This window comes from Gordionus sp. m RMFG-2023, chromosome 3, assembly GCF_954871325.1.
Source record: "Gordionus sp. m RMFG-2023 chromosome 3, tfGorSpeb1-WG-v2, whole genome shotgun sequence".
Lineage (NCBI taxonomy): Eukaryota > Metazoa > Nematomorpha > Gordioida > Chordodea > Parachordodidae > Gordionus > Gordionus sp. m RMFG-2023.
In genome coordinates, this window is record NC_088777.1 from 14,291,025 (window position 1) to 14,310,451 (window position 19,427).

General features: G+C 30.8%; 1 protein-coding gene across 1 annotated transcript in view; it reads left to right on the plus strand.

The window, feature by feature from the left end:
• LOC135926748 (uncharacterized) overlaps positions 1 to 19,427 on the plus strand; it is a 61,354-nt gene that overhangs the window by 34,128 nt on the left and 7,799 nt on the right. The window contains exons 41-52 of the mRNA XM_065462679.1: positions 593 to 963; positions 1,600 to 2,156; positions 2,816 to 3,136; positions 3,344 to 3,556; positions 5,645 to 5,738; positions 10,750 to 11,129; positions 11,367 to 11,478; positions 11,573 to 11,808; positions 12,112 to 12,312; positions 16,713 to 17,400; positions 17,839 to 18,139; positions 18,264 to 18,409. Coding sequence (XP_065318751.1) covers positions 593 to 963; positions 1,600 to 2,156; positions 2,816 to 3,136; positions 3,344 to 3,556; positions 5,645 to 5,738; positions 10,750 to 11,129; positions 11,367 to 11,478; positions 11,573 to 11,808; positions 12,112 to 12,312; positions 16,713 to 17,400; positions 17,839 to 18,139; positions 18,264 to 18,409 — 3,620 coding nt within the window. The remainder of the gene's footprint in view (positions 1 to 592; positions 964 to 1,599; positions 2,157 to 2,815; positions 3,137 to 3,343; positions 3,557 to 5,644; positions 5,739 to 10,749; positions 11,130 to 11,366; positions 11,479 to 11,572; positions 11,809 to 12,111; positions 12,313 to 16,712; positions 17,401 to 17,838; positions 18,140 to 18,263; positions 18,410 to 19,427) is intronic.

Genomic DNA, 19,427 nt, shown 5'->3' on the forward strand with positions numbered 1-19,427 from the left:
AACGAAAGAATTCTGGTAAATCAAATTAAATTGTTAGTAAGAAAATGAAAATGGTCATGTTTGCTAAGAAGCAAAGAGTGAGAAAATCGAAAGTTGACAATTTATCTTTAATATGTCAACTTTAACTCAGGCGTTTTAAAAAACAACTTAATTATTAGTGTATAATATATAGTATAGGATATATTTCACCAATCAAATAATATATATTTATAAAGCCAGAGTATATTTAAGAGGGGAATATTTTTCATATCATAGTTTTAGCCGAATTAGTAATTTGTACCCATGTAAAATAATTATATACAAGTTGTCCAGCTTGGCCCATAATAATCATTTATTAAAACTATTATATATAATAGTTTTAATAAATGATTTTTCCAGCTCCCCTGTAAAGATATTTTACTTGTCTGCCCAGCTTTGCCGAGCTTCCAACCAAGCCACGCCAAACTCTATTTTGTTCACGTTTAGCCAAATTGATGTTTTATAAACTTAATTTAGTGTTTTTAAGACCTATCAGGCAATTAATTATATTGCTCTATCTCTCCTACAAAATTAAATCGAATTATTTCTTCATGTTCAATATTCCCTAATAAAGCTGCACCAGCCTCGAACCCCCAATCCTAACCTGTTTCCTCCTCTTAATCCTAACCCTTTCAACACGAACCTCGCGAATAATCAAAATAACGAAATCCAACTGGCGCCAGTCAATAATATCCCTGTTCAATCAAGATCCGATATAATTATCGATTCCCCACTCGTGGAAATTCCTTCTAATCCTATTAACCAAAATCAAATAAATCTTTCTCCTCATCAAATGCTGAATATGCAAAATATGCAGCACAACGAAGCTATTGTGAGAATGCAACCTCAGCCTTCTTTCCAACACGGAATCAACTCAAATTTGATCAGGAATACTTCCTTTGTTCCTTCCGGATTTGGGTGCGGAGATAAGGGTGGATTTATAAGGTTTTTATTAAAAAAATACCTATTTTAATATTTCTTTATTTTTAGTTAAAAATTCTTTATATAATATTTTTTATGATTTGAATATAAAGTTATCATGTCTAATATTATATAATAATGTATTATTGTAAATTAGTTATAGAGGTCTTTGTGAATTGAATAACTTATAAATTATCGTTTATATATGGAGAGAATAATTATTAATAAAATTGGATTGTTTTAGAATCTTAGAATATAAAATAGAAATATATATAAAATATTATACATAAAAAGCATAAGAAATAATTCAAAAATTAATAAAATTTATACTGGATAAAAAAATTATTAGAATTTATAAAATGTGCCAAATTTATCCTTATTTATATATAATTAAAAAAAATAAATAGCTATTATTTGCAAAGCAACAACCGTTTTCCTCTTTTTTTAAAATTCCGGTTTTGATTTTTTTAATTTCTTACTGGTTTTATTGTCCGGTTCTTTAAGGTGTCTATACACGATTCGATTATAAAGTTATTTCTTATTCTGTCTTTAATCAATATTGAATAAAAATAACCTTATTTGTTACATTACATTGAAATCTGAGAGTGTTTGATAAATTTAAATAAATATATATTCAAACAAATCAAATATCGGTTATAGGTTCAACAATCCTGTTAACGCTCCTGTGACGTTGGGAAGAATTATGGATAACACTAAATCCCTTGCTGGAGGCCCTCTTATACTCCCGCCCCACTCGGCTTCCACTTCTAAACAGCTCCAGCAAAATATGCAAAATCTCCAACATTCACAATATCACAATGATCAAACCATAAAGGAGGATAGAAAATTTCTTAATTTTCCTAATATTCCCTCTCATCTTAATACTCATATTTCTCACCCTACTTTGAATAATCTCATTAATCAAAACATAAAACGAGACACTCATAATAATAACAATACCAGTATTACATCGTCCATTTCATCGTCTCTCAAATCTCCTTCCTTCAAGAAAAGTCATAACCTCCTCTCTCCCTCATTCGTCAAAACTTGTGTCGGCGGAGGTTTTAACAGGATGATGGTTATGGAAGGAGGTGCAGGAGAAACGATGCAAAACTCTCAAATGCTGCCTCGCAATTATATCAAAATTATGGATGGAGGAATGCGCTTGGAAGGAAGGATGGGGCTAATGAGACCGCCCGTGTTTAATAATAATGCAGGTACGCTGCTTTTTTTGAGTTTATTTAAATATATTTATCGACATCTGAAAGTGACGATGTCTTTAAAACTCGAGAAGTATATTCCTTTTAGCTTTAAAATTGGTAACTCATGAAAAAACTTAAGTTAAGTTGATGTTAGCAAAAAGGGTGAAATAATCATTATTTAAATTCAATATAAAGATATACGATTAAATTTAGTATATTGTGCCCAATATCTCGAGTTGTTACGGCAATGCAATTCATCGAATGTTCTTTAACATATTACCTCAATATATCTTATGATTACTTCTTAGTACCCAAGCCCATAACTAATATTTTTCGAACAGAACCAGATCTGAAAGTGCTAAATTTTTTTTCGAAAACTTGTAATAACAAAGTGGAAAAATCTTTGCTATTGAAGAAAAGAGATTTTTGATCAAAATATAACCTAAAAATGCCCAAATCTTTTATTAATAAATTTTTGTTATTTCCAAGCATAAAAATTTTCAAAATGAATCAAAAAATTTTTGAAGATTTTTGTTTCAAATTTTGAAGTAAAACGGCCGATGACATCGTTGAAAATTATATAAATTTTTGAAAGTGCTATTTTACGGATCAAGTTTACTGATTTATTATAAAATAATATAATACACATACTTCTCCTTTTTTCTGGAAATTAGTCGGACCCCGTTTTATGCATCACAGCAACCATAATCAATTACAATTGCAACAAATGAATTTCCAAACCAATCCGCATCAACAGTTTCACCAATATTATAAAAGATTGCCACCTCCTCACCAACCTAAGCCATTAATGCACCAAGTCCAGAGACTTCCTAGTAATCCTATTCACAGAAACAATGATAACACTCCCAGAAACACTAATGGTGGGGTTTCAAAAGGCTTAGGTAACTTCAATATGGGTGCTGGAAGCGAAAGATACCTGACCAGGTTGCCAGCTGCTTCTTACACACCTTTTGGTCTGGGGAATGTTGATAAAAGTTTGTAGAGAAAACATTATAGTTTTATGTTTATAACTCTTTTTTTTCCACAAGACATTGAGTTTTTCATAAGAAAGAAAAGGAAAATGAATGAAATATAATTTAAAAAAGGAATGAAAATAAAGTTATTTAGATAAAAAAAATAAGATTATTCTTAGATAAATTTTTACTTCTATATAAAATAAAAAATTGTAATAAATATACTAGGTCTACCACTATTAGACAGGAGATTCGGCCGTTTTAAGCTAGCCATTTTGCCGGATTATTATGGAGAATTCCCTTATGGTCGTTACACTCTCCCTGCTTGTCATGCTATGTTGACTGCCCGGAATCAACCGAAACGGGACTCCCTCTTAAGGGAATTAGCCAAAATTCTCCCACTTCCGGGCGATATTTACCAGAGCGTTCAAGATAATTATGGTAATATAGGAAAATCTTCCTTAATTATCTTAATTTTCTTTCAAGGTCTAGTATTCTATTAATCTTATTGGCCCATTACATTTATTAAATCTTTCCTTCCTCTCATTTTTTTCTATCTCTTACATTTTTTAATGACATAACAAGCAATGTTGTTAAAAGTTGCGCGCTACCACTACTTATCAAAAAAATTACGTAAATTCCTATTTTATATTTAACCTCATAAACATAAATTATTATTTTAAACTGGTAAAATATAATTTCGAATTTCTAAGGTATCAAATTTAATAAAAAAAACTCATTTTTATATTATCCTCAATTCTAGCACGGTTATTTCTAATTATTGTTTTTTTTTAATTATTTACCTAAGGCAATATTTAATTTTATAAATATATTTTAATATAAGAAAAATTATCGAAAACAATGTGTATTTTTTTGATGAAAAAATAAGTTTCTAAGGAATTTTCCAACAAATTGTATAATTTAAAACATCTTCTATAAAAGCGAATCTCTTTGAAGTCCTAATCACTGAATTTTTGTTGGCTTTAAGATTTTTAAGCCTTTTTGAATCCAGGTCAATAATATTCAATTAAAAATTATAATTATTCCATAATTAAAAAAAATGATTTAATAATATTATGAATATAATAATTAAAAATACCTCTGTAAACTCTGATAAAAGTGTGCTCTTCATCTTAAATCCAGTGGATTTCAACTTGTCACCTAAAATACAAAAAAATTTACCTCTTATCTTTTATCCTTAAATATTAAACAGCTTCATAGCATTTATATACTGAACATCTCATATTGTTGAAAGTTAGTAAATAATTTCCTACCATTTTGGCTTTTGAGCGCTTATTGTTAAAAACAAGCAAGCCGAAATATCGTTTTCTAAAGAATTTTAATATTTCGAATGTTTGCACGTAACAAATTTATTACCGGCTCCTAATAATTTCTATTATGAAATAATAGGTGATATATAATATATTTAAAACAACTCTATATTATTTATAACTATATGTATACTTAATTTTTTTCTTCTAACGTCTACCAAACCGTCAATTTTTCGAACGCTTTAGTATGGACAAGCTTTGTTGTATTGATGCCACGAATCTTAGAATTTAAAAATGTGAATTTGGACATCCTCTTGAACTCTTCATTCATTAGAGATTCTGCATCAATAAAATAAACATGCTGAATATTGATTATATTATGATATTATTATTCTAAAATTGAACTCAAATATATAAATAATTACAATTTCTTCCAAATCATTCATTTCCAAATGTCAAACACAAAATAAAATTTTAAAAGTGCCTGCTAGTTGGGGAACTAACTCCAAACAAATTATATGAAACTGGTGGTGGCTTTGTTTCTGGAAGATAAGAGATTTTTTTATGTGATAAATTTGAAATCCAGTGGATTAAAAATAAAGAGAGTAAATACTTTTATCAATTAGTATAACATATACAACGGTAATTCTGGTTAATATTTTATTATAAATCATTTTTAAGAAATATGTCGTTGTTAATTTAAATACTGTATATCGAGGGGAATATCTAAATCGGGTAATATTTTCAAAATTAAATAAAAGCATTTAATCTAGACCCTAAGTTGCTTAATAATGATAAAACCACTAGAATCATAATAGGATATAATTTCCTCCATCTTAAGCATTTAAATCTCAATCTTATTAAAAAACTATATATACTTACATATTACTCATTTTTTTAAAAGTTGAATACAAAATGTTTGAATTTCAGAGAAGGAAAAGCGATATACTTAATGTTATTATCAATATCATCTCCTTTCAAATATATAATCAGCCTTATTTTTTCAACCTTTTTAAATATTTTAGATTTATATTTAAATAAATTATTATGAACAAATTATAAATTAATTTTTATATTTATTATATTTAAAAAGTAACGAAGGAGTAGCGTGCTCTTTAGCAACTATTATAGATTGTTTTTTTAACTTGATTTAACTTTTTTGATTCAATATATATATACAACTTATTTTAAAAAATTTAGAATAAAATACCGATTACTATAAAATATAAAAATTTTAATATTATTCCCCTTTTTATAGAAGATTCACACCTACTTGACAAAGAGATTGCTGCAATAACTAAAGAACGGGATTTCCTAAAGATTTTCGATATGTCGCCCCAATATTCGCCAGAGTATATAAAATTTATACAAAAATTGCTCTTTTAAAACCCTTCATAGCCCAGATAGGGTCAACTTTTAAAAAATCTTATTACTTAGAATTGATAATGCTTTAATAATTTAGGGTAATACTGTTTTAAAGTTATAATATTAATTTGGTTAGACCCCCATAAACTAATCAGTCTTTACTAAACTATATATGTTACAGGTTTTTTCAATCGTTAATAATACATTCACAAGGTTTTTAATCATATGGGATCGATTGCAGAAATTATAAATATAATTGATGCCATGGGCGTTAGGTATTTAACCTCACCCAATATTATATTAATCATAAGTATATATATATATTCATTATAGCCATATCTAATTGACGAATATAATAATTCATAATGTATAAATAGTATACAATATTCCTACATTTCGCTTATTAATTGAGAGGAACGCCTACATCTCTTCAATCATCGTTTTGATGGCTTGTGTGCCAGCCCTCGTCTTGGCGTCTCATCCCACTTCCTATCATCGCTGCTCGCCATCACCCGTTCAGTAGTATCTGCTACCACACGTCCCATAATTGGTCAGCATGTTTGCATCCGATCTGGTGTCTCTATTATATATTAATATAACCCCTTCATCTTAGACTATTACTTCCTCCAGCCCTTAGTGGTTTCGTTCCTTATCCATATATGTTGATCAACATCAAATTCCCTAACACTCGAATGTGTGTCATGTTCTCAACTTTGTTTATCATTAGATTTATTTATTTTATTTTCCACCTTTGGTCTAGCCCAGTTTAGACTAGTTCTTATTTGACGACTGAACATAACCTTCGCTGGCGACCTACGCGTCAAATTATTTTCTCCCAGCCTATACCCTGCTGCCGTTGAGTCATTGCTTATTGCGAGTCATTATTAGATTCTCGACTGGCATAATACCTTCCTTTCAAGGTTCGAATGGTTTGTTCCGCCTCCCTGTCTTCGGGAGGTATGGCGTTGAACGAATATGACAAATGTTGTTTTTCTCACAATATAGCTTAAATTTTGTAGAAATAAATTGAGGTCCATTGTCAGTTACAATACTGCCCCAAAGGTAACAAAACACTTTCGTTATCATCTCCTTCGCCGATGTCTTCTCATCACCACTGCCCATTTTGAATATGAATCCACTCCCTAACCAATATAGAGAGTTAACTGGTGCTGCAAATCTAGTTGTATACGCTCCCATGACTCTTTAGTAATATCTTGAGTATAAGGTTAACTCCATTACGTTTGTTAGATTTTTTTGACTCCCGACACAAAACTTTATATGCCATTCGATGTTCTCTTTACACTTAGGCCACCAACAATAAAAATGAATTTCATCGCATTTATTCCAGGATGTCCCCGATGTAGTGTCTCCAACACTGCGTTTAGTTGTAATTATCAATCTACCATTTTGACTTCCTCTGTCTTCTGTTAAATCTTCTCGATGGGTTTGGAAAATTAGGCTGCATTCAAAGTGGAGACGGATCCGTTTTTTACATCCGTTCCGTCAAAAGTCAATCTCTTCATTTTTAAAAAAATATAAGTAACGTTATAACGCTCTATAAAATTTTCCGGATCAAAAAGTCAAAATGTTTTGACTTCAAAATTTGCCGGATTCGTTTTTAAGACGGAAGGTATCGGAACGGACGCATTTTGAACATATATCAATTTTAATGAGATTGACCTTTGACGGAACGGATGTAAAAAATGGATTCGTCTCCACTTTGAATGCAGCCTTACTAGATCTTGTTTTTCCTTCCGATTAAAACCGCTCCATGTTCAATATGCCATGCCACTCGTTTTAGTATCGGATCTTGTACTGAATTCCTGTGCAGGTTTTCCTCTGCTTATCCTCTAAATTGATATTACGAATCGTCAAGAGTGTTTTTATCACGATTCCTTATAATATCGTGCAACGGTAACTTAGATAAAGAGCTGGATATAAGATTCTCACGACCCGGTATTTATTCCACATTAAAATCGTACGCGGCCATCTTCCAGTCCTATCGAGTCAGACAATTATTGATATCTTGGGAAGATCCCTCTTTTCTTTGAACAACCGTTCCATAGGTTTATGGTCTGTCCGACTATGAAATAAAAATCTTCGATCGTAAATAAAATTATGGAGTTTTTCTATTCCGAACAACCGTGCCTTTGCTTCCTTATCAATTAGAGCATACTGTTTTACAGACTGCAACAACGTCTGAGACGCAAATGCGAAGTGTTTTTTCTGGTTTTGTGATGATGAGGTAAGATTGCTCCAAGCCCTGTATCTGAAGCATCAGTGTCTTAATTTTGTCCTCTTGTTCCACTGTTGTCCAACACCATAGTGTTTTACGCTAGTTATTTGGTATAACACTGATACCTAACTATGAAGATTGGGAATGAACCATTCATGATACTTGACAGGACCCAAGAAATGAACGTAACTGATGAACATTCTTGGGAATAGGCGCAGCCTGGATTGCTTTTCCTCGCTTGCATGTACGCCATTTTGGTCGATAACGACACCTAAAAATGAAACAGAATTTGTTAAAAATTGAACTTTTTTAAATTTGGCTTTGACTGCTCTCTGCAGCCTATCGAGTACTATTTTTAGATTAATCAGATGTTCGGTGTCATTTTTACCGAAGATAATTACATCGGTCAGATAGTGGCAGTCTTTCAAAACATTGTTCATGAAACGCTGGAAAGTAGTTGGCGCGCATGAAGGCCCAAAAGTCATCCTTCGGTATCGAAAATATCTCTTATGCGTCTAGACGACCAAATATTCTTGGTGCTCTGGAAAGGGCCATTTGTAGATACGCGTCCTTTAAATCTATCACTGTATATCGGTTTCCCCCTTGAATATTTTCCAGTAGGTAATACAACGTTGGAATAACATGATGATCGTATATGGGATTTAACTAACCTTGAAATTTGCGCAAATACGAATCTCGCAATTGTTCTTTGACATTTACCGTTGGGGTTGCCCATTGCATCCTTGTAGTGGAGAAATCGATTGGTACCAAAATCTCCACAGCAACAAGGTGTTTTAGGGCACTCGACGAGCTGAGTCTCACCTCGTATCAACCCTGGCTTATCGTCAAAAACGGCTTTGAACTGTTTAGCTAACAACGGCCTCATTGAGTTTTCCGTTAGTGACATCTCGCGGCCCGCGGGGGCACCTGTTTTTGAACGGCCTATCGGGCCATCGTTCGACTGATAACTACTTGATACCATTGGTTTTGAATGGTCTACGGGAACCCCATTCGTTTTGTTAATCTGTTGCATACTTACCTGTCTCGACACTCAAACCCAAATGCCAAAATCAATGGTAATTCAAACAAAGGTAGATCATTCGACTTTTTTATTATAACTGATAATCTACGAATTTCCTTCACCACTTGTACACGGACCATGGCTTCCACCCATTAAATCCAAGGGCATATCTCTATAGGCTAATAATAAGTTTGTGGGGAAAGTGGTTTGCCAATTTTCTCTCAAATATTCAATCCTATAATAGAGACTTGTGCTCCCGTATCATTGTCGAATGTGACGCTAAATCCACATATTTTGGCTGTAATCTTTTTTTTATTTAATAAACCTGTCCTAAGATTATTTATTGAATCACTTGAGTGAAAGTGTTGCTTCACTGAGTTTAATTTCCGATATACGGGCTTACTACGGCAGCACGCTGCAAAGTGTCCGGTCCTTTGTCATTTAAAGCACTTTTGTCTTTAGCTGGGCATAAATATTTTTCATGCCAGCCGGCACAATTCTTACATTTATTATCGTAAAACTTGCTTAGGCTTCCTATAATTATTATTAACTCTTAGCACACTCTTATTATGTTGTGGCCTGATTACACTATTTACAAGGTCTCTTAATTGCCATTTCGTTCTGAGCTCTTTCCGTTGCCTTGACCATATCTAGCTCAAACTGGAACGTCAGCGGTTTTTGTTCACATCCAATGCTAACGGATATTTAACCCTAAGATCAATTTCGAAGCCTGGCATGTCTATACCCGCAACCAATTAATCTCTTAAACGGCTGTCAACTTCTGTCAGCTTAAAACAACACGCTTTCGCAAATACTTTGATCTTATTAGCGAACTCTTCAATTGGTTCAATGTTGTTCCTAATTAACCTTATAAATTCTAATTACTACCAAAAATGGTTTTATTCTGTTCAAAAATTTGTAGTGAAATATTTCTTACCTTATCAAATTTAGTCGTTAAAATGATTTCAGGAAATAAATATTTTTCAAGAATGTCAATGCCCTCAGCGCCAAAACTCACTATGAACAGGTCCTTAATCTCCTGCTCGATCGATGTCCAGTTTTTAAATCTCAGTGTTATGTCCCATAACTGAAACCAACGCTCGATCGACCCATTTACCAGGAATTTTTCCATCTTATCTAAATTTATGACAGTATTGGTTTTCGCTTGTAATATATTTTTACTTGTTTTAATTAGAATACTAGAATCATGTCCACTGCGCCAATAAACTAATTCGCTTATACTAAACTATGCATGGATAGGTTTATTCAATCTTTAATATATACATTCACAAGGTTGTTAACCATATGGATCGAATTCGGAAATTATAAACACAATTATGGGTGTTTAGTTCACACCCAATATTATATTAATCATAAATATATATAATCATTATAACCATATCTAATTGACGAATATAATAATATATAATGTATAAATAGTATATCACAATATATTGCTACATTGCTACACCCCATTTCTCCCATTTTTTGTAATTAATTTTTCCATCTGTGCATGAAGGGTCAAACTCAATAAAATTGGTGATTATTATTTTTAGAGTTTTTTCTTATGTAATTATTGGCCTCTTAGCTTTTAACGATTGTCTCATTTTCAAGATCCTGGTTACAAAATGCTCTGATATATATCATATAGTCTAGGGTTTTCCATTCTCAAACGATGATATAATGAAATGCTATATAGGGAATATTAAAATTATATTTTTATCTATGCCATCATCTCAAGATCCGCTTCCATAAAGACTCGATCGTCCGTTCTTTCTTTCTCGCGGTCCGTTAAGGACTCCGAATGCCTATCCGATAATGAGGCGGAAAATGATTACGACATTCTGAAGAACAAATCTATCGACGAAATTATGTTCCCTAATTTGTTTTCGTCACAAGAATTACAAAGTCCATTAGACGATTCGATTGCCGATACAATAAAAGCAGGTGATTTTACGGAAAAAGCAAACAATGATATTTGTATCTTAAAAAGAGATTTATTACACCCGGAGGAAAATTATGAAGAACTTCAAGCCATGTCACCTTGCATACCTCTGTGTGTACCTTTAAAATCAATTGGTCAAAGAGGATTCGAAAATGTTAACAACTCTGATATCATAGGTTTGATATTAACAAGTTTTCTAATACAAATCTTTGGTAGATAATTGCCAAATTTTTTTTCAAGAATATGGAACTGACATAATATGCTAAAATAGCTATATAATAATTAGGAATAAGTTAAATGAATAAATTTATTTATTTTATCCCCACAATTGATGTTTTCCATAATAATTATAAGTTATTACTTTAATATAGTTATCATTCATTATAAGAATTTCATTATATATTTTTTTAAAGAATTTCCGAAATTAGAAAAAATAGATGCGAAAAATGAGGAGATAATGACGGACGATTTGGGTTTCGACGAACCGCCAATAGCCGATGAACAAAATTGGGACGAAACAGACGAGTTAATTATTTTTTTAATAGTTTAATATCATTATTATGCAATTAAAGAATATCCATCGAAAATTTGGTAAAATATTTCAATTTCTTCCTAATAGAAAAGTTTCCATAACCTTGACATTGGATGTCTCATCATCAAAGGCATCCATCGCAGACTACAAAACGTTACTTGCAAAATTGAGCTCCATCTTAGGTCTCAAGACACCAGTTTCGGATTATTCTATCGAAACCGGTTTGGTAGAAAACGATATGACAAACCCTGTATCCTTCAGTTTATCTTCTATAGACTCTCGTAACAATGGGGAATTAAAAATGAACGAAACTAAAAGTGCAGGTGGTTTAAATTTCTTTTAAATCGTATAATTTTATGTTTTTTATTTTATTTAGTGATTTAGGAGCTAACATCAAAATTAATTACGCGATTTTTGTTTAACATTCTGAAACTTTAATAAAATCTGAAATAAAATTCTGGGCATAGATATGTTATAAAAATGGGGTTTTAAAAGTTACGTTATTATTATATTTAATATACTCGCCACTAGGGATTCATGTGGATTTCTACTCATCACTCATATAAAATAAAGAATTTGAGTATATTTTATAATTTTTTATTCATCATATATTCTTCGAAAACAAGAAGTCGACTCCAAAATTGGTGATCAGCAAAGACTTAACCATCTCACCTTATCATCTCCTTTGCAAAAGTGCGTTCAGTGTAAGAAGTTTGTATTGCTACCAGGTATCAGCCCCCATTCACTTTACAATGCCTCCTTTTGCGATTCGAATTGTGCTTTTCTTTATAGACTTTCCATGGCTTCCCGTAGGGTGACCCGCACAAGTTCTAACTTTTTTTTATATTAGTCTTTGCAATTATATAAAGATTAAGATATTTTTATGATTACCTTTTTATTTTGGTTAACTTTATTATAAATATTTCAAAGAAATAGCGAATATAAGATCCGTGAATTTGGGTGAAATATTGTATATAAATTAAGGTACATATAGGGGTAGCATTCAAATTTTAAAATCCTAGCACTTGTATTTTTAGAGATATCAAGAATCAAAGTTTGAAAAATGACTTAATTTTATGCCTGATTGCCATTCAATTTAAAGATTTATTATAAACTACAAAATTTAACATATTTTCCATTTGAATATAAAATTATTTGTAAAATATTTATTATCATCTGATATTTGCCAAATATTTTAAATAATACTAGAATTAGTGATCTGCATCGAGCCTAATTTTTCAAGCCCGGCCTGGCTTGAAATTTCGGCCCGAACCCGAATTTTTTTAAAAAAGTTTTGCCGGCCCGAACCCGAAATTTACTTTAAAAAATTTACCCGCCCGGCCAGGCCCGAATTTATTTAAATATAGAAATTAATTTTTATAATTACTTAAAATAAAAGACATATGTTATACAGCGTTTAGTTTCAATAAATTAAATCAAAATTTTTTATTTTACATAAAAAATTCAATATAAAATTGATAAATTTAGATATATTTAATAAAATTTCCAAGGTCCGACTTGACCCGGCCCGAAATTTTTTAATATTAGGTCCGGCCCGAACCCGATTATTTTAAATAGAATTAGGCCCGAAGCCCGTACGGGCCGGGCATAACTTTGCAGATCTCTAGTTAGAATATTATTATGACAATACAATTTATAACAGTTGGTGAAGCCCTATTCATGCTTTTCGATGAAGGCCCTGGTGATGAAATAGATGTTGTAAATATACCTCCTAGCTTTAGTTAGTGATGAGGTAGATGTCGATGAAAACGATCTAACCGACGCACTTAATCTTCCACTAGATACTGCAGGGGAGATCAAGATCGATAATCCAGCAGACATTGATATTGTCTCAGAATCCTCAATATCTTCAAATCAAGAAATCAAATTAAAATTTTGAAATAATAATGGAGAAAAATTTATCCAATTTCATCTAGACCTACTTATAATGATAAGGATATTATCGAATCTTCAATTTGATTTGATCGGATAATAGAAATATTTGAATTATTTTTTGATCAAAATATGTTTTCACTGCTGGTGGATCAATCACATATTTATTCCAAGCAAAACAATAGACCAAATTTTATTACAATCGAGTCAGAGATGAAAAGATTTATAGGAATTCTTTTGCTGACTAGATATCATTCCTTACAGAGATAAAGAATGCATTAGCGAATACAATGAGATTACTATAACAATCTTTAAGCATTATGACACAACAAACATTTCGCTATATCAAGGGATCTGCATTTATCTAATAACTCAACTCTTGATGAAGAGGATAATCTTTATAAAGTCTGCCCATATTTAAATTTACTAGGTAAAAATAAAATTCCGATGGCTTCGAATCTCCGTATGAAATACGGTTGTTACAAATATACTCAAAGTTGTTCAAGTTCCTTCTTTGCATTCTATTTACTTCGATAATTTTTTTACGTCTCTAAGGTTTTTATCGCATTTGAAGCATCTTGGATTTTACTGGGAATATAAGAGAGAATAGACTTGAAAATTCTCCCCCAGAAACAATTAAAGTTATGGCAAAAAAGGAGAGGGGCTATTACGACCACCGATTTGAAAAGACATATGAAATATTTGTAGTTCGATGGAATGATAGTTCAGAGGTGACAGTTGTATCAGCATGTAAAGCTCTTAGTCCTCTATACATATCAAGATTCTCTAAAGATTTTCTCAAAAATAAAAATTACACAACCTAATCTAATTTGTATGATTCCAATATAGATGGCGTTTTCTGTACGATAACCTAATGTCAACATAGTTAATAAATATACAAGGTAAAAAATAGTGGTGGTCTATTTTTAGCAATTTTATTGACGTAGCAGTAGTAAATTTATGGAAGCAATGGAATCGAGTGAATCCTGGATAAAAAATTATTACTAACATTTTGGCGAGAAATAACTACGACACTTTTGAAAACTCTCCTGGTAAATCAAAAGATGAGCGCAAGTGGAGGCCATACTAATCAATTTTCCTCACTAATTAAAAAACCTGAAAATTATTCGAGATATATTTGTAGTGTCAAATACCAAATACATATTGATTGTTTTAATTTCATAAAATAAAAAAATTACCAAATTGTGTCTTATAAATGTAAAATATAAAAATAAAATTTTGCAATAATTTAATTTTATCTTATTTTAATACCCCTAATGGTCAACGTTGTAGATATACAACGGTTCAGATTTCCTATTTAGGATGATTTTTTCATACCGATTTTTTATGCTTTCTTAGTTAGACTAAAATAAATAAAATTTGAAAAAATCAAGAATTTTTGTCGGCTGGAAAAAGTGTGATCATTAATGGGTTAATACCACATTTTCTTGTAAAAAATAATAAGTTTATCTGATTCTTATAAAATTTTATGCGAAGATTGATTAAAACATTTTAAAAAATAAGGGATATTTTTTTAAATCAATATATAGCATATCGTCAGTCTCACTGCAAACCGCTAACTAACATTTTAAAAATTTTACAGGAGAGACAAAAAATGAATTTTTTATATTGATTATAAATTAAAATAATATTATTACTTGATTAATTATGTTATATATCTACTTATTTATACTTAATTTAATATACATCTACTTATTTATACTTAATTTAATATACATACCTAATTATCGCTAAAGATTTTAATTTTACTCTCAATAAAAATCCCTCATGTTAATAACTTGTTTTTATGTAATTTTTTAAAATACTTTTTGTGAGTTATATGTATTTGTACAATATTAAAAATTAATTATCATTCAATAACTTTACAGTGTGCAATTATTATGAAAGGGTTATTAATGTTTTTTTTAAATTTATAGACAATGTTTGCATGATAATTTTGATAAAATTTAAGTTTTAAGCCTACGTATTAATTCAAAGTACTATATAATAATATTTACTAAATAATTTTGTTTTGGAAAAGATTCAGTACATTCTGAGAAAAATGCTAAAAATATGAGGGTAAGGTTTCTTACATATGTTAACATTTTTCTTTTGTAATGTTTATTGTTTTTATAAACCATCCACCTTATAAATTCTGCAATTTTAAAGAGATTGGCATTCACGGGTATAAAATTTGTAATTTATTTAACTATCCTTAAAATGTTATAACATCGAAGATCTTTGATTTTTGAATATTCAGTTTTATAGACGGGTTAATAGATGCATGCTATTTAATATTTCGCCAAAATATTTAGTAGCGTATTTAACAAACATGCCGACATATAGTCAGTTGGTTAAAAAATATACCTCAATTTTTAAGCCGCTTTTCAGTCACGCTAGTGGCCGAATCTACCATAGGTGTATATATTCTAAGAAGTTTTGAATAATCCTACTCCGCTACATAACTACAGCTCAAAAATGGCTATATATACTAAAGGCAAAATTACACATTTGTAATGTAAAATATTCTTCTCTTATATAACTGTTTAAGAAAATTAATTTTATCAACTTTAAAAGACCTTTTATCTTTTTAAAACTATAATTATATATTAATCATATTACACCGAATTTTATAATTTTTATTCAATATAACTTTTTTTCACAAAAAATATTAAAAAAAATATCAAATCTTTTTATATAAAATATCGAAACCTAAAAAAACAATAATATTCGTAAAAAATAACAAATAAAATAAAATACAATTTAAAATTATATATTAAATTTTTTTTAGTATTTTTATCAAGCCAAATATTGGCATTTTTTTTATATAAGTGTTAGTGACCCTCAAAAATTTATATTTCACAAGGATTTTAAATTTTAGAATGAGGTAAATGTACCTTCACTTTAAAAAAAAGATATTTTTCAAAAAATAGAGTATTTTTTTGATATTGGAGTTATTATTTATAATTCTGTAATTTTTAGTCAATTTTTAATTGAATGACAGTCTATAAGGGTAAAATAGGTCATTTTTTTTATACTTTTACCCTTCATATCTCTAGAAATATATGAGTTATGATGTGAACAACTGCTTTACGTGCACTTTAGTTTGTATACAAAATTTATGCAACTCCTAGGGTTGTGGGCAAAAATCGTGTTCATTTTATCAATTTGACATGAAACGATTCAGCACTCAAATTTCTAAACATCGATATGCATTTACGACATTTGTTATATAGTCACTTATTGGTAATTAAACTAAAAAGATTTTTTGCGTTATGTATCAACTGAAGGAAAAGAAAGTTTCAGTATATAAAAATTTTTAAAAAAAAACAAGGTTGGGCAACGCTTCGTTTGGATGATAAAGGTAATAGTAATTCCAAAGAGAATTACTTTAAAAATGAAAGCTTCGAAAATTTATCTCCCAATCAACGACATCTATTTAAAGGTAGAACCGGAAATCAAATTTATTCTGATGACAAGAATAAATTGGGACCCATAATGGCTGACGATTACACTGCTAAAACCGGCAATGAATTTTATACCCACCGAAACACAAATAACTATGATAAAATGCCATCGGTTATATCCGACGATTATAACATTGCCAAATCAAAAATTAAGGCCGGAAATGATTCCTACAACAGTAAGCATTCTACCACTCGGCATATAATGAGGTTCGAGTTTCGGTGTTTAGCAAACGGCCGAAAGTTCAAAGTGTGGAGCTCCAAAATTTCACCGCCCTATCACGAATCTAAGATGATCGCTCTGACCGGATACCAAAAACTGGAAGTAGTTGATAAATTCAAAATGGATGCACTCGACACTAGCTTGTTAAGTTTAACGGCGTCAAGACCTTATCACTATGAAATTCGAAAAGCGGATAAGTATAAGGTGGACGAAATATCCAAAGCAAGCGATCACAATTCGCCATTTAATGATAAAGAAAAGGAAACATTAGTAGACACACGGGTATGTTTATTTTGTAGGGGCCTTGGAGACGGATCGCCTGAAAGCACATCTAGGTAACAATTTAACGTTTCTAATAATTACATTTCATCTTCATTTCATATCACAAATACTTTACATCTATATGGTTTATTTATCGTGATTCTGCTATTATCTTCTTTTGCACATAATACTCATTAGCCTTTCTGGCCAATTATCTTCTTTTATAATTATGATTGTTTAAAAATAATTTTCCTCCCACTCTATTACTTCATAAGATCTTCACCATCACTTTATAATTCTCTTGAGTCTAATTTCCTATTGTTTACTCTATTTAAACTACTCTAAAGTTTGCAACACTAGACTCCTTTTTCTCTATCACCCAAGATCTCTCGACAATATCCTTCTTAATAGGAGAACTATTTGCTGGACTATTTCCAGTCTTAGAATATCTGATTTCGATTCCTTGAAAATATTCTCTGAACCTAAATATTTTTTTAAATCATATTGATAAGACTCCTGAATCTCTCTCCCGACCGTTGGGTTCACCTTAATTGCGCACTTTGGTCTAGTCATGTTTATGAAACGCTAGGCGGGGCACTGGTCAACGTTCCAACAGCTTTAAATCACGCGCTCTCCACTAAATGTCACTTTTGTGCTTCGAGGAACGCTGCCGATAATTTGGAAGGGTTATCACCTTTGCCATATCCACAAATAAATAATTCGCTAGGCGCAAGCTGTATTTGCCAAGAGTGCGAGAGGACTTACCATTTCGCTTGCGCCTTGATGGATGGATGTCTCTTTTTCTCCGATAAAGTATAATTATTTTTCCAGTTGTGGCATTGATTGGTTTTGTTTAATTAGGGTAAGTTGAATATTTGATAGATGTTCTTTACGATAATCAAATATTCCAATATCTAACATTTTTGAAATTTTTTAGACCATTATTTGCCCGAAACATAAGTCGATTACTCAAACACTACTCAACAACGCTAAATTCAATGAGGATACTAGAACTCCTCTTACATCTCTGGCTTGTGATCGAAGAGTCTATATTGACCGAGACTTTTCTAAACAATTATCAGAGTAAAAATACCTAGATATATATTTATAAAGATATCTATCCTTATCTATATACATTTTTAGCCTTAACAAATAATAGTTTTTATGAGTTTCTTTATGTTTAGATTAAGACTGAGTACGTCACTAGTGGTTTTGCAACTATGAATTTTGTAATATCTGTACTCAGAGTTGGGCAGTACGTATCCGTTTATATCTAAAATTCAAAATTTTATTATAACTTTATTCAAAATCAATCAGTATAAGTAAATTATCATTAGGAAAATATAGAATAAACACATATTACTACGATGCTAGGGGTAGGGGAGACTTGGGTTAGTTAAACCCCGGAGCTTGGCAAACCACTTAATCTCATTTTAAAATTAAATACATCAGAAGATTATAATTTTATTTTTTATCTGTAGACAAAAAATCTTTTGAAATAATTTTTAAAAAATGAAATTTTCAAAAGATTTTTTACATGACAGAATTTTTATTAAAATATATAATTATATATAAATTAAATTTTATAGCAAAGTTTAAACATTCATCTGTAATTTGGGAAATTTTTATGAGTATTTATTATAGAGGTCTGCATTGGGCGGGGTTTCGGCACTCTCGCCCAAGCCCGCCATCTAAGTGGGCTGTCAAATTATTTTTTAAGAACGGGAAGGCGGGCGGGATAAAAAAATTTATGGGTGGGTGGGCGGTTTAAGAAATTTAAGCAATATGAACTTTTTGGATATTAAATATTAAAATGTCCTATTTCACATTTTTCAACCACTACACATGGAGAAAGTGCATGTGAAGATGTTGGAGGCACAGTGAAAAGACTAGCAGCGAGAACCAAATTACAGGGACCCTATATTTATTTGTTGTCCTATCCACAAATAACAATTGTTTATAAGTTATAAAATCTACCCAGTTTAATTGAATATTTCCTCAAGTCGCTTTATTTTATATTCTGGCCCTGGGAAGTTCTTGCAGTTTCTAAAATAGCAAGAATAATTAGGTGAATTACATAAAATTTTGGGTAAAATATGGC